Genomic DNA, 13,055 nt, shown 5'->3' on the forward strand with positions numbered 1-13,055 from the left:
ACGCTAGCGTTTTGCTAACGAGTCAATGCGCATGTGTAGTACTTTTCGCACGTGTGGTGAACGTTCGGACTGACTGTATGCAGCAGAGCTTACAGAGTTAGTGACGCTGTTAAATATTGGGTAAAAGAAACGTATCCTGCGGTTTTTTTTGCTGCTTTTTCAGAGCTAGGAGAGAAACAAGAAGTCCTCCGTGAAGCATTTCGCCGAGAGGGCCGGAAAACTAGGAATATATATTGCAATGGTGAGTTCTGTGTTCGGCTAACAAGCTAGCTCTCCGGCTAACTGTTAGCAAGCATGTGAATCGACTATGAGCGCATTTTAAAGTTGAAGCTGAGGTTTTTATTTTGGTTCGACGCGTGTCTCTTGTGTCTTATCTGGACTTATTGTTTGTGTTTTATTAAGACTGAACCACAAGTGAACCCGAAGGCCTACCCGCTGGCCGACGCTACACTGACCAAAACCATCCTGGACTTGGTGCAGCAAGCATCCAACTACAAACAGCTGAGAAAGGGAGCCAATGAGGGTGAGAGAAATACACAACCAGATCCGTCTCATATGGAACATACTGTCAGATCAATAAAGCTTCAAACAACGACGGTGCCAATAGATACGTTAGTAAAACAAAGTTGTCAAAACATCTTTCCATTAAACATCCAAATGATGCCAACATACATTGAGTGAAAAATATCAAAAATTACATTTGGAACAATTACCCCAAATCAGGTATTTATCTCAAAATGTATCTTTTAAAAAAATGTTAGTAAATATTCTTAAGTGGATGTTTTGCTCTTTTGATTGCAAAAAAATACACGTGGTTAATTTGAATGATTCTCAAAATCTAGAACGATACATGAGAACATTGTGGCATAAGTCTGCTTCAAAAATATTACAACGCATGTTGTGTGGAGTCAACATGTAACGTTAATCCAGTTAAAAAGGTTTTTACCTGCACAATGTTTTTTGCTTTCAAGTCAGGAAAGATTTTATTCACTTATCAATCCATTGATCTTCAGAATATAGAGACAGACAAGTTGGCTAAAAGGGGCAGTATTATGTTTTTCAGACATATATTCCATGTAATTTTGTAGCATAATAAAGTAACTTTGCCTTCAGTTGTTAAAGAAATGTAATGCATACCATGTAAGACATTTTACTTCCTGATTTAACACCTTGAAATTGGGCGTCTGTCTCTTTAAAAACGCCTGCTCTTTCTGAAACTCTGCCTTCAGGAAGTCATTGCAACATGGCTCCTATTAACCCTTTAATGTTTTTACCAGTTTGCTAATGGCTGCTGGCTAATCTGAAGAAGCTGAGAGAGAGGATTTCTCAAACAATTCATGTTGTTTTAGTTGTTTTTTTTGTCTCTCGCCGTTTGTTCTTGTAGGATTCTATGCATTCATGTGATTGTAAACCTATGTTTTTTGTTTTTTATTTCTCCCTCAGCCACTAAAACCTTGAACAGAGGCATCGCCGAATTCATTGTCATGGCAGCAGACGCCGAGCCACTAGAGATCATCCTCCACCTGCCGCTGCTGTGCGAGGACAAGAACGTGCCATATGTGTTTGTGCGCTCCAAGCAGGCGCTGGGCCGGGCCTGCGGCGTGTCCCGGCCCGTCATCGCTACCTCGGTCACCATAAAGGAGGGCTCCCAGCTCAAGCCTCAGATTCAGTCTGTTCAGATGGCCATCGAGAGACTGCTGGTGTGATCCGACAGCAGCACTGCTGGTTGATGGGTCCATCCACTCTGTCCTCATGTTGGATTATTTAAAACATTTGGCATTTTTAAGAGTATTGCACGTTTTTTATTTTGTTGGACCATCAACTGTATCTTAATAAAATTTTTTTTTTTTTTTTACAACTTGTTGACATTTTTTTTATTTAAAATGTCATCCTAACTAAAAATGTTGCGTTTATAAATCAAATGTACTTTTCCCTGCAGGGGGGTACGGCAGAGTATTAAGGCCATTGTAGATGGAATATATATTTGATGAAAAACTCTCAAAATTTTGGGATTAATCTAAAAAATTTTCCACAAAAAACATGGAAATGTAAGGTTTTTTTTTTTAAACTTTGAAATTTGAGTTTTCGAATTTAAAAAAACCAAACTTTTTCTTGAATTCTGAGACATCTCAAAATTTTAGAATTACAACGGCCCTTGTATGTCATTGTAGATGGGCAATAGAAACGAGTTGTTTCAAAGTGTTTTTTCCATTTCTTAATGACATAAGTTGAAATTATTTAATGTGAAAATCGTCTTTCACATTAAATATTGAAGTCTTTTTGGAAATGTATTGAAAGAACTTGCCTGTAGATTAATTTTTTATCTTTGGTGTTAACTAGACCTGGTCTTATTTTAGTGTCGTTGCACAGACACAACAGTGAAATGTCATCGCTTGGCCACCAGAGCAAACACACAAAGCTAACCTTTCATTTTGAATTTTTAAAAAATTTCAGAGCTTGATGTGATCTGACACTGAACCTTTCACTCTTGGTGAAAGTGTCATGCTTTTCCATCACTATCATAGAAAAACATGACAAAACCTTCCTGACTGCATAATTAGATTTTTGAAGACATCTCTAATCATGACGGAGCCACCACTGTGTTTTACTGACACTAGCTTTGTTACCATCAGTGTTCAGATCGCTTTGAATCTTTTTGTAAACCGAATAATGGTATGATACAATGAGAGCATTATTAAAATCCTAAGCAAATAATTATGACAATGAATGCAACAAAAGTAATTTAAGTATAAACAAGGTGAAGGTTTTCCTTAAAGCAGTAATGTAGATAACCAATATCTGACCAATAAAACTTAATCATTTTGGGAAAGTTCAATCAACTTTTATGAGATATTGGGTGTCTGTTTTTGAAATGAGTCATCAGATTTATAATCGGTTAATGAGGCTATTTGAATTTATCCATTATAATTTAGTAAAAATATTCTCAAATTCCACACAAAAACTTGGACATGGCGTTTTAAATGTAATCATTTCTGCTGTTCGTATTTAGCCAGGCTTTCTGTTTATGGGCAGATGAATGAATGGGTGAAGTCATTTCCTTTGGTGGTTTGTCAGCAAACTAAACCTCACCGGGTTCAGGTCTCTCCCAGACACATCTCGGTTTAAAGCCTCATTCCGTGTCCGTATCTGATCATCTTAATATTCACTCAGTTTCCCTTTTTAAACTGAGTTAATGCTAACTCAGGTGGATTTTATTCCCGCTCCATTTATAGATTTTCTCTCTTGCTTGATGTTCACCAAGGAAAGCTCTGCAAAGTAACAGCAGACTGCCTTTTACGACAGTGTAAGTACATTGAACGCAGCACCGTTTCCGAGGAACAGCCTGTTTCCCGCTCCATTCTTCAGGAGCTCTGAACGCAGCTCAGGTTCCAGTACAGTGAGGAGGATTGAACTTTTGCCCTCTTCGCTGAGCAGAGACCATGGCCGAGCCTCCTGTCATCATCTGGCAGCAGGAAGTTGAAAGTGTGCTCCGTTACAGGGACCTGGTCCCCCGTCTGGAGGACGCTTTGGGGAAGTTCTCCCGGCGGGACCGCGCCGAGGTGGTCCAGCCTGTGCGCGCCGCGGTGCCGCTTCAGAAGCACAGCGGGTAGGCCTGCTCTGCTGCGGCTGCTTCGGTTCGGTTCGGTTCGGTTCGGTTCGGCACACATTAACAGACTGCTGCCAGAACAGCGGCTCAATCTGCTTCTCCTTCCAGCTTCATGGGGCTCATGCCCACATACATGGAGAACGACGGAGTGCTGAGCACAAAGTTTGTCTGTTTCTACAAGAGAGAGAAAGGATCCACTTTGCCAGCCGTTCAGGCCACCGTGGTTCTGCTGGACCCAGAACGTGGGAACGTCAAGGCTGTGAGTCAAACACGCCTGCAATGATTAAAGCACCTGGAAGATTTTTCACATTTTGTCACGTCACATCAGCCTCTCTGTGCAGTGTAGAAAATTTCGGAGATTAATTTTAAAATGTCCCAAGTTTTTTGGTAGAAATTTACCCCTTTTTTATTCTTCAATGACTGTAAGGAAATGATCCCTGACTTTCAAAATGGCCCAAAAAATCTGAAAGTGTGGCGTGCATTTGTGCTCACCCTGTATGCTGTAATACTTTGTAGAATCACATATATTGTTGCACTCACCAGTATTCAGTACCTGAAAAAAAAGGATTCAAACCTTTGGATGTTTTATCCTTTTTACTGATTTTACAAATTGATCAAAATCAGCTAAATGTAACTTTTTAGACAAAAAAAGGCTCACACCTTTAAAAAGTAAAGGTGTGTGTGACTCTGAACCATGTAAACACTGCTGGAACGTCCCGCCTGCAGGTGATGGACGGGGAGGTCATCACGACCATGAGGACCGCTGCCGTCTCAGCCATCTCCGCTAAGGCATCTCTGCTGTTGACCTCGTAACACATCAGCCTCTCTGTGCAGTGAGACTCTGCAGTAACTCGGACCTGTTTGGTGTGTGTGTGTGTGTGTCCAGCTGCTGATGGCGTCCGGAGCAGAGGTTCTGGCCATCCTGGGGACCGGCACACAGGCTCTGAGTCACTATAACATCTTTACTGAGATGTTTTCTTTTAAAGAGGTACTTGTTCAGCAATAAGAAGAAAGGGAAACATTTTGTGTGTGTGTGGTTTTTAAAGCATTTCTTTAAATTGTTTGGGTCGTATGTGTTGAGTCATTATCCTGCTTTTCATGCTAAACTCACCTGGAGTGTTTGAGAAGCTCCACTAGCAAAGTTCAGCAAATTGTTTATGTTTGTGATGGTAAGACAGAAAAAGATTTTTACTGTTATCTCCATCTTGTTCGCATGGAGCCAGTGTCTCATGGTTGCAATGGAGACAACAAGACACAACCTAGCATACATCTGATCATCGTGACTCACATTTATCCCTGTTAGCTTTGAGATCTTAAACGGTAAATGTCTTGACTTTCTTAATGCTGCTGGTTTTATTGCCATACTGCTTCTTGTTTATAAAAATAGATATAGGAAATACAGATTTTAGCAGTTTTTTATTTATTTGGAATAAACTCCTTTTTGCGTGCATCAGTTTCTACAAGCGTAAAACGTCCCATAGAAGAAACTGTGTCAATCCTCTTGTTAATATTTTACCTTCTTCTTAGTTTTAAAACCTAAAAACAGAAACAAAATGGTGGTTCTTTAAATGTGACAACAAATTTCCTACAGCTGATATTCATTAGTTGGTTTTTTTAATGTTGTCTTTTTCATAAGAGGTTATGTAACATTTGCAGTTCTCGGCGAGTTTTATTTTGCTGAACCAAAGAGACTAAAAATGTCTCTTTAGTTGGTAATGGTCGGAATCCCGTCATGGTTTGGCGTCTTTCTACATCCTCGTCGTTCTTCTTCCTCAGGTTCGCGTTTGGAGCCGGACTAAAGAGAATGTGGAGAGGTTTGTCCGCTCAGTGGGAGGCGGTGTGAGAGGATGCGGCTCGGCGGAGGAGGCGGTGAGGGGAGCAGACGTCATAGTGACGGTGACCGGATCCACGGAGCCGGTGCTGCACGGTCAGTGGGTCAAAGCAGGAGCACATGTGGCAGGTGAGGTCCAGTCAGATACGAAAACCAGTATAATCACAGCCACGAACCAGGATGAACCCTTTGACTTTGCGGAGCAGCTGTGGGAGCCTGCAGGCCAGACTGGAGGGAGCTGGACGACGTGCTGATGAAGAGCGCTGTGGTGTACGCGGACAGCAGGGAGGGGGCGCTGTCGGAGTCTGGTGATGTCATCCTTTCAGGGGTCGGTCTACTTTAGATTTGATTTTGAATCCAGTTGGAAAACTGAACGTGAGCAGAATGAGAGTCGGTGTGATTGTGTCTTTCAGGCTCAGGTGTTTGCAGAACTGGGAGACGTTATCAACGGAACCAGACCTGCTGAAAGGGAGAAGACCACCGTCTTCAAGTCTCTGGGTGTGTTGGATGATAGAATTATATCACTTTGTTGTAGTTTTTAATGAACCTTAATGTGTTTTCTTGTTTTTGACAGGAATGGGAGTGGAGGATGCAGTGTCTGCTCAGCTGGTGTTTGACCAGTGGACAGCTAAACAAACCAAACCATGAGATTTGTTCTTGATTTCTGACGTCTCAGCTGGAACTTTACGGTCACAGAGGTGGAGGCAGACGGCAGTGTGTCCGAGGTTTTAGTTTAGTACGAACCAACACTGACCAAACTGCTGTCTGCCGGTCACTTCCAGTCTCTGACATCAGCTCTGGACCGGTCCAAATCTGACCCAGCAGAGCTGGCAGCTGGCAAAAATGTTGGCACTTTTAAAATATTTCGAAGCAGTATTTTCCCTGACAAAATCAAAATAGAGTGTAGCACAAATGTTTTGTCTTTTAACCACATATTTTTCTTTTAGTTTAATTTAATAAAAAAAAAAACTATTCAGTTTTGTCACTTCATAAACTGAAATCCAAAAAGGAAACAAATAATCCTGCAAAAACAATAAAAAATAATAATAAACAATGCCAGGCATGTATAGACATCACTCAAGATCAAAATGTGTATAAAAGAATTAAAAATCAATCCACTTTTTGTTTGTGTTGAACGCTGTCTGGGAGCCTTTTCTGCTTCCTCCTCCCAGGCTTCATGTAAACAAGCAATAGAAAACTAGTTTGGGGCTCAACTGGTAGATGACTTGTTTCCCCACAGGTTGGTTGCCCTGGGTAGGGAGCCTTAGTCTTACCATTGAACAGCTGCTGAGTGCAACTGGAATGAGCTGAACAGCTTTGAATAAAATGTCTTCATGTTCACATCAACAGAAACCTTTTGGTTGGCAAATTTCCCAGAAACCTGGTTTAAGAAAATAAAATTACCGGGAACAAAAGTCATAATATTTCGAGAATAAACTCATACAGGAGTAAAGTTATAGTATTACAAGAATAAAATCACAATAATAAGAAAATAAAGTTGTAATATTGCAACTTTATTCCTGTAATATTCCAGGTTTTTTATCATTTTATGATTTTATACTCATAATACTATGACTTTTTAAAAATAAAATTATGACTTTAATCCCATAATGTTACAAACTTATCACAGTAACACTTTGATTTTATTCTTGTAATGCAATTACTTTTCTCATGAAATGATGACTTTTTCTCGTAATGCTACGACTTGATTTAATTTTTATTTGACATATTTTATCAGTGCTAATACGCTGTCATGGTAACTTTATTAATGTTCAGTAAATAGTGAGCGTAAAGTAAGGCTGCCTATGTTGCTTTGCCACACATCCACAGTCACTATGATACTTTCATTTCATAAAAAAGTGACTGTAGGTCAATGGATGGAATAAAAGAATCTTTAGTAAACATAAAGCACAGGTGGTTTAAAATTTCTCTCCACTTCACTTCAGGAGTTCCAGAACGTCCGCTGTCATTAATCCGCTCTGCTGGCCTCAGCGACAACATCCCTGTTTTTAAAATCATGAACATATAAAAGGAATCATCTGCATTATGACAGGCTGCAGCTTGGCTCCGGTTTTTTAGCGGGTTTGGCGTTCAGGCCCACCCTGGCGGTTTCCTCAATCACAGCCTGAAGGCCGTGCTCAGTCAGAGCCGAACACTCCAGGTATGTCACCGCACCTGGGTTTCAGAAGAAAACAGGAAGATGAACACAAGCAGAATGATTCAGTGATATTCAACAGGTTTAAGGAAACGGATGCAAAGGCTTGGAGAAAAAAAGGCCTGAAAAGCTTAGCCACCTTTACTCTGATACCCCTAAAGTAAATCAGGTACAATAAATTTACATTAGAAATCACATTTTAGTAAATGTAGTTATGGTCCATCATGGTGCTTTGCTTTTCTATTGTGCATTTTTCATTCTTTTCTCTTGTTTCAAAAATAACTGCAGTCTGGAATTTTGTTCTTTTTATACTTAGAGGTAGATTGACAAAATTTAAAACCTGATCAAAAAAACATTTTTCTCTTTTTAATAAGACAAAGAACACCAAAAATTTAGTAATACATTCTTTTCAAGGTGACTGAAAAAAATCAATAGGCAGGTTGCAGTATGACGTCATCTCTCCGTCCCGCCGCGGCCTCCAGCTGGAGGGTAAAACCATAGACGTACTATATATATTATGTCACCAATATATATATATGTCACCAATATTTATATTGGTGACATAATATATATATTATGTCTATGGGTAAAACTGCTCACTGGACGACGACTACAGTTGGTGTTAGCTGTTATGTTGTCAACATAACACGCTAAGCCTTAAATGTACGTGTGATATATAAAAGGAAAAGGGACACAATGCTTTGTCAAAACTACAACTAGACAACCAGGTCAGAAAAAGTTTTAATAAATAAAAAATAACGAGGGAGAGGAAAGTAGGTCAGTCATGCTAGCTTGACTTTAGCAACTTAAACATGTAGATGTGCTGAGCAGTTCGGTGTGTTTCAGTTCAGTTAAAAATAAAAATGCCTACACAACAACCATGACAGATCATCAGTAGAGAAGGGGCTTTAATTAGCTAGTCAGCCACCACTGTGTTAATTTAGCTAATAGCAGCGGTAGCTAATCTACTACAGTAATCAATTATTAATAATCACAAAATAAATATCAAGTCTGAAAACAGAAAAATGTAACAGACTGAATGTTCTGTTCTTTATGTGGTAAATGGTATTTCGGTGTTGAACCCTGATACATTGGTGGCGTTGCTGTTAGCTGCTACGGCAACAAACAAGTTTTCAATGTAGCTGACACAGAAAGCAAGAAAAAAGAATGGCTGAGTAGTTTTGAGTTGTTCTTCAATGGTTTTTCTGCGTTATTTTCCCCTGTGTTGTGGCACACCGCACTAAATTAAACATACCTACAGCTCCAGGTTTCATTTTGTTAAAGGAACTTGTAGCATAACAGGGCGGCTGCAGATGAATCGCCTTTTTGTCCTCCAGCGCAAAATTTCTAGACATAAACAGTGACATGCAATATGTCTATTACGACTGGACAACCCAATTATGCTGAAGTAAAAATGACCAGTGAGACCAAATCTTTAAGAGTACAGAAAAGTTGACTCGTTTCTATTTCCCTCTCATAATAATAGATCCATTTAAATCAAACTAAAAATATCCAGTAGATCAGAGAACAGATATCTACCTATTTCTTCAGCCATGGCCAGGCCCTGGTCATAGGTGATGGGAGAGAGATGCTCCTTTTTCAGCTTTTCTATCCTGTCTTTGTCGTCTCTGAGGTCCAACATGGTGCCCACCAGGACGACTGGCACTCCGGGGCAGTGATCTCTGACCTCTCCGGTCCACTGCAGCAGGAGCATGGAGACTGGATCAGTGTTCACGGTATGGAAGCAGCGTTTTTATTGGCGAATTATCACAACAAGCAGAAATGAGAAGGCTCATGAATGATGATTTGCATCCAAAACATTAAGAGTTTTATATGCATGTTTTATTATTTTATAATATCAAAGTAAAATCCAAAACCTGACAGTAAAACTTCTGATTTTTTTCTTTTTCAAACTGTACATTTTTATTTGTGTTCTTCGGTTTAACAGAGGTGTGCAACCTGTGGCTCTGGAGCCACAACGGCTGTTTACAACTTCATAAAGAACCAAGTCATGATTTAAATCTACAATAGAACGACACTAAAAGCAACAGTTACATTGTTTTGATCTATTTTACTTTGTCTATCATTAGATTGGAAACCACATGCTCTTTTTTGTTTTTTACATACTTGTATCAATATCCGGTTGAAGAAAATACACCCACCCTCTCTTTGCAAGAGGTTTTCAAGTTTTTGCTTGTTGTAAAATCTAAAAATAGAAATAAAATTGTGAGGGTTTTTTTTTGGAAAAGACAACAAATTCCCTATAGTAAATATTTATTTAAAAAATGGAAGTTGTCGTTTTTTCAAAACTTTGTTTATGCTTTGCAGCTCTAAATGTGTTTTATTTGACTGGACTGAAGAACCAAAATGGCTCTTTGGATTGTTAAGGTTGCAGACCCCTGGTTTAATGTCTTCAACATGTTAGTTATGAGTAGAGTCACCTTGCTCCGCACATTTTCAAAAGATGATGGACTGGTGAGGGAAAAGCAAAGCAGGAGCACATCCTGCAAGGTAGAAAAACAACCAAAGTCAAAATTCCATGTACAACATACAAATATTTACACGCTTAATTCACATCAGATGTTGGCAACAATACGAGTGATCCAGGTACAAAGTTATGGGTGCAAAATTGGAAAAACATTTAGAATCTTCCCATATGGTTTGACTGAACTGACTATATTTATTCATGAACTGAATTTGTTTGTGTTGACATGTGAATATAAATAAAATTAATTATGTTTCTATTGGGGATCATTGTGATAGACCCACACATAGTAGAGTAAAACTGTGAAGTTGCAGGTAAACGATAAATAATTTCAGTCGTTTCTCACCTTAAAATCTGAAAAACATACCATACATCAATATTTGGCTACTCCTACTCCAACACCCTTAACAAAAAAAAAACAATGCAACTCGGCTTCCATGCACCTCAAACTTCCAGAAAACAAAAAAAATCCAGAGCACAGAGTTTCTTTAAATCAGTACTGAAAACCCACCTGCTGCTTTTGAACCATAACTAATGGGACATAAACCAACGTGTTTGATGCGTATTGATCGATGGCACGTGAGAAAACACAATGTCTGCTACTGGTTCCACAACAGCTGACTGAATGAAATGGTGTTTGTGCTAACGGTGGCTAGCTGCTGTGGGTCTCCGTGGAAACACACCGTCTGTGGGAAGGACAGGCGTCTTAACTGGTCATAGTCGGACAATCCGGTGGGGTCCCACACATCCAGGTTCACCTGGTTCCTGTCCACCGTCACACTGACTTTATAATTGTCCATCCTGCAGGTAGAAACATTCACTTTCAAAACGGATGACTTTCATTTAATCTTCAGTCATATTAACAAAATAAATTCACCTATTCCCATCACAGTTACTACGACCACAAGGTGCTGCTGTGTGTGACTTACACTGACGGGGTCCAGTCCTTCGGAAAGCCTGCGGTGTAGGTGATGATCATGGTTGATTTACCAACAGCCCTGAGAGGATCAATGAGGGAAGCTTTTTCATGGACGGTTAACCATTCAGAGTCGTTGATTTTAATCAATATGTTTACTGATGCAGGACAGAAAATAAGTATTTGACACATACACCACCATTTGTTTAAGCACAGCTAAGTTAACTAAGTTAGCTTTAACACTTTTCCCAGTTCCATCTTCTAAATACGTTACCACTAGCACTTGTTCCTGGGTTACTTTTATCCACTTCAATTAAATGCAGATTGTTTTTATGTTCTTCAGCTGCAGCACTTTCTATCTGAAGCAAACATCTGGTTTTGTTTGAGTCACAGTTAAGAGCTTTGGTTATTCTTTATGTACTATTTTGTACAACATGCCAGTATGAAGGTTTTGTTAAGTTTTGGTCCAAATACATTATTGTAACATTCAGATGCTATTACACCTAAAATATACATTAAAACACACCTACTTACTATTGTTGAAACATCCATGTAAATCTAATTCACCTGTACAGGCACATTATGTCACCTGAAATCTAACTTTTATCAAAGTTTTTTGTTACTAATAATTGTGTCACTATATCACATTTGACTAGAGGCTTGTACTTGGCATTAGCAGTCTGAGATATTTTTAGTACACACAGCTGTGTTCATTCTGTACAAAGACAGTAAACAGCCAAAGGCTTCTTAGGCTTCTTAATCTTTAGCAGCATCTCCACCGCAGTGATGCTGTGAATTCCTGGGAGCTTTTTACAACATTTAATTTCAGCTGAATTTGATTGAAATATGTGTGTGATTACAAAGTTTTAAAGCTATTTATAGATTTTAGCACTCAAAAAAGGGAACCAAGCAGCTCCAGTTGCTCAAAAGTACTGCGTGTAGCCTGACAACAAACAAAATCTGCTGGCATGTTAGACCTACAGCCACCAGGTGATTTCTAGATTAACCCAAACATTTACACTGACTTTATTCCCACTGATGAAGACAAAATATAAGGTAATATAGTTTAATTTGGAAGAAAACTTTCCATTGACTTACCCGTCCCCCAGCAGCACACACTTTACCGTCTGCATTGTGTAACGGTATGGCGTCAATTTCCTGTAAATTTCCCCCCCAAAAAAACTGGAGTTTATTAAGCAATCACAACAGTGCGTAGTACATTTCCATTTGCTGGCGGGTCCATGAACGCAGCATGGCAAGAACTTAGACAAGGTAACAGTTCTGATTGGTCAGATTTTCATCTCAAATCCGATGACAGCAACCACGAGATTTTGATCTAATAGCGGAAGAAGAAGAATAGAAAGAGGGGGATAAACATAGACATAACATAAGAGTAGACCCCGCATTGGCTGCTCCGGTGCAGGAAATACGGCGGCCATCTTGAAGCTGTTGTGCCTCCTACTTTGCTCAATCAAAACAGCAGAAGATGCTCGGATCGATGGACTATTGACGTGAGGGCTCCACAAACAACATTTCTCAAGTAAGATGGACATATTATTGTGTATACTTTGTGATTAGAATATTACTTTACTGTATTTATGTCCACCGGTGAGATACCAGTTAATATTAGCTACACTGCAAATTCAGAAGTGCCAGATTTCCAGTGCAAGTGTGGCATGTTAAGAACACAGTGTTAATTCAACAACATGAGTGTTAGATTCCCTAAAGTGTTCTATAAAGTTAGTCCAGACCAGTGTTGATTTCTATTATTWTTATTTGAATATTTTTATTGGATTTCAACAAAGTAGATTACTAACCCAAACATTCATATCCACACATCCGTTACAGAACAGAGAAAAAAAAAAAAGGGTTGACTTAGTTAACTCCATTCTGGACTGACTGATTGACTGGAAGTCCCTCAATGTGACACAAGAATGGCCGCCACACTTTGTAAAATTTGTCCGCAGAACCCCGCACAACATATCTCTGTTGTTCAACTTTGAGAATTGAAAGCAAGTCCTTAATCCATTGTTTATGGGAAGGAGGTGACTCTTTTTTCCA

The 13,055-nt window shown here is 39.4% G+C and overlaps 3 protein-coding genes and 1 long non-coding RNA gene across 7 annotated transcripts in view; 3 read left to right on the forward strand and 1 right to left on the reverse strand.

The window, feature by feature from the left end:
• Positions 1-2,224, forward strand: snu13b (SNU13 homolog, small nuclear ribonucleoprotein b (U4/U6.U5)). Its single transcript, XM_008437833.2, has 3 exons — positions 1-241; positions 403-523; positions 1,444-2,224. Exons 1-3 carry the CDS (start codon positions 239-241, stop codon positions 1,704-1,706), a joined length of 387 nt encoding a protein of 128 aa, XP_008436055.1. The 5' UTR covers positions 1-238; the 3' UTR covers positions 1,707-2,224.
• A 1,093-nt stretch (positions 2,225-3,317) lies between these two features.
• Positions 3,318-7,033, forward strand: crym (crystallin, mu). 2 transcript variants are annotated; one of them, XM_008437834.2, is made up of 8 exons: positions 3,318-3,607; positions 3,716-3,866; positions 4,334-4,396; positions 4,494-4,595; positions 5,384-5,567; positions 5,645-5,766; positions 5,852-5,936; positions 6,013-7,033. In XM_008437834.2, exons 1-8 carry the CDS (start codon positions 3,441-3,443, stop codon positions 6,084-6,086), a joined length of 948 nt encoding a protein of 315 aa, XP_008436056.1. In that variant the 5' UTR covers positions 3,318-3,440; the 3' UTR covers positions 6,087-7,033. The 2 variants fall into 2 exon arrangements, with proteins under 2 accessions (XP_008436056.1, XP_008436057.1); XM_008437835.2 differs by lacking the exon at positions 4,334-4,396.
• Positions 7,034-7,131: 98 nt separating this feature from the next.
• Positions 7,132-13,055, reverse strand: part of LOC103481975 (ras-related C3 botulinum toxin substrate 1-like) — an 18,864-nt gene continuing 12,940 nt past the window's right edge. Inside the window, exons 2-7 of one of the 3 annotated variants that reach the window (XM_008437836.2) lie at positions 12,093-12,152; positions 11,008-11,076; positions 10,762-10,879; positions 10,035-10,097; positions 9,133-9,292; positions 7,132-7,613 (exon numbers count right to left, since the gene is read on the reverse strand). In XM_008437836.2, the coding sequence (XP_008436058.1) occupies positions 7,483-7,613; positions 9,133-9,292; positions 10,035-10,097; positions 10,762-10,879; positions 11,008-11,076; positions 12,093-12,127 (576 nt within the window). In that variant the 5' untranslated portion in view covers positions 12,128-12,152 and the 3' untranslated portion in view covers positions 7,132-7,482. Of the gene's footprint in view, positions 7,614-9,132; positions 9,293-10,034; positions 10,098-10,761; positions 10,880-11,007; positions 11,077-12,092; positions 12,267-13,055 lie in introns of those variants that run through there. The other 2 variants (XM_017301699.1, XM_008437837.2) reach the window with 2 other exon arrangements.
• LOC108165647 (uncharacterized) overlaps positions 9,240-13,055 on the forward strand; it is a 14,443-nt gene continuing 10,627 nt past the window's right edge. The window contains exon 1 of the long non-coding RNA XR_001775986.1: positions 9,240-9,329. This is a non-coding gene — a long non-coding RNA (uncharacterized LOC108165647). The remainder of the gene's footprint in view (positions 9,330-13,055) is intronic.

The sequence above is a fragment of the Poecilia reticulata genome, linkage group LG19 (genome assembly GCF_000633615.1).
Source record: "Poecilia reticulata strain Guanapo linkage group LG19, Guppy_female_1.0+MT, whole genome shotgun sequence".
Taxonomy (NCBI): Eukaryota; Metazoa; Chordata; class Actinopteri; order Cyprinodontiformes; family Poeciliidae; genus Poecilia; species Poecilia reticulata.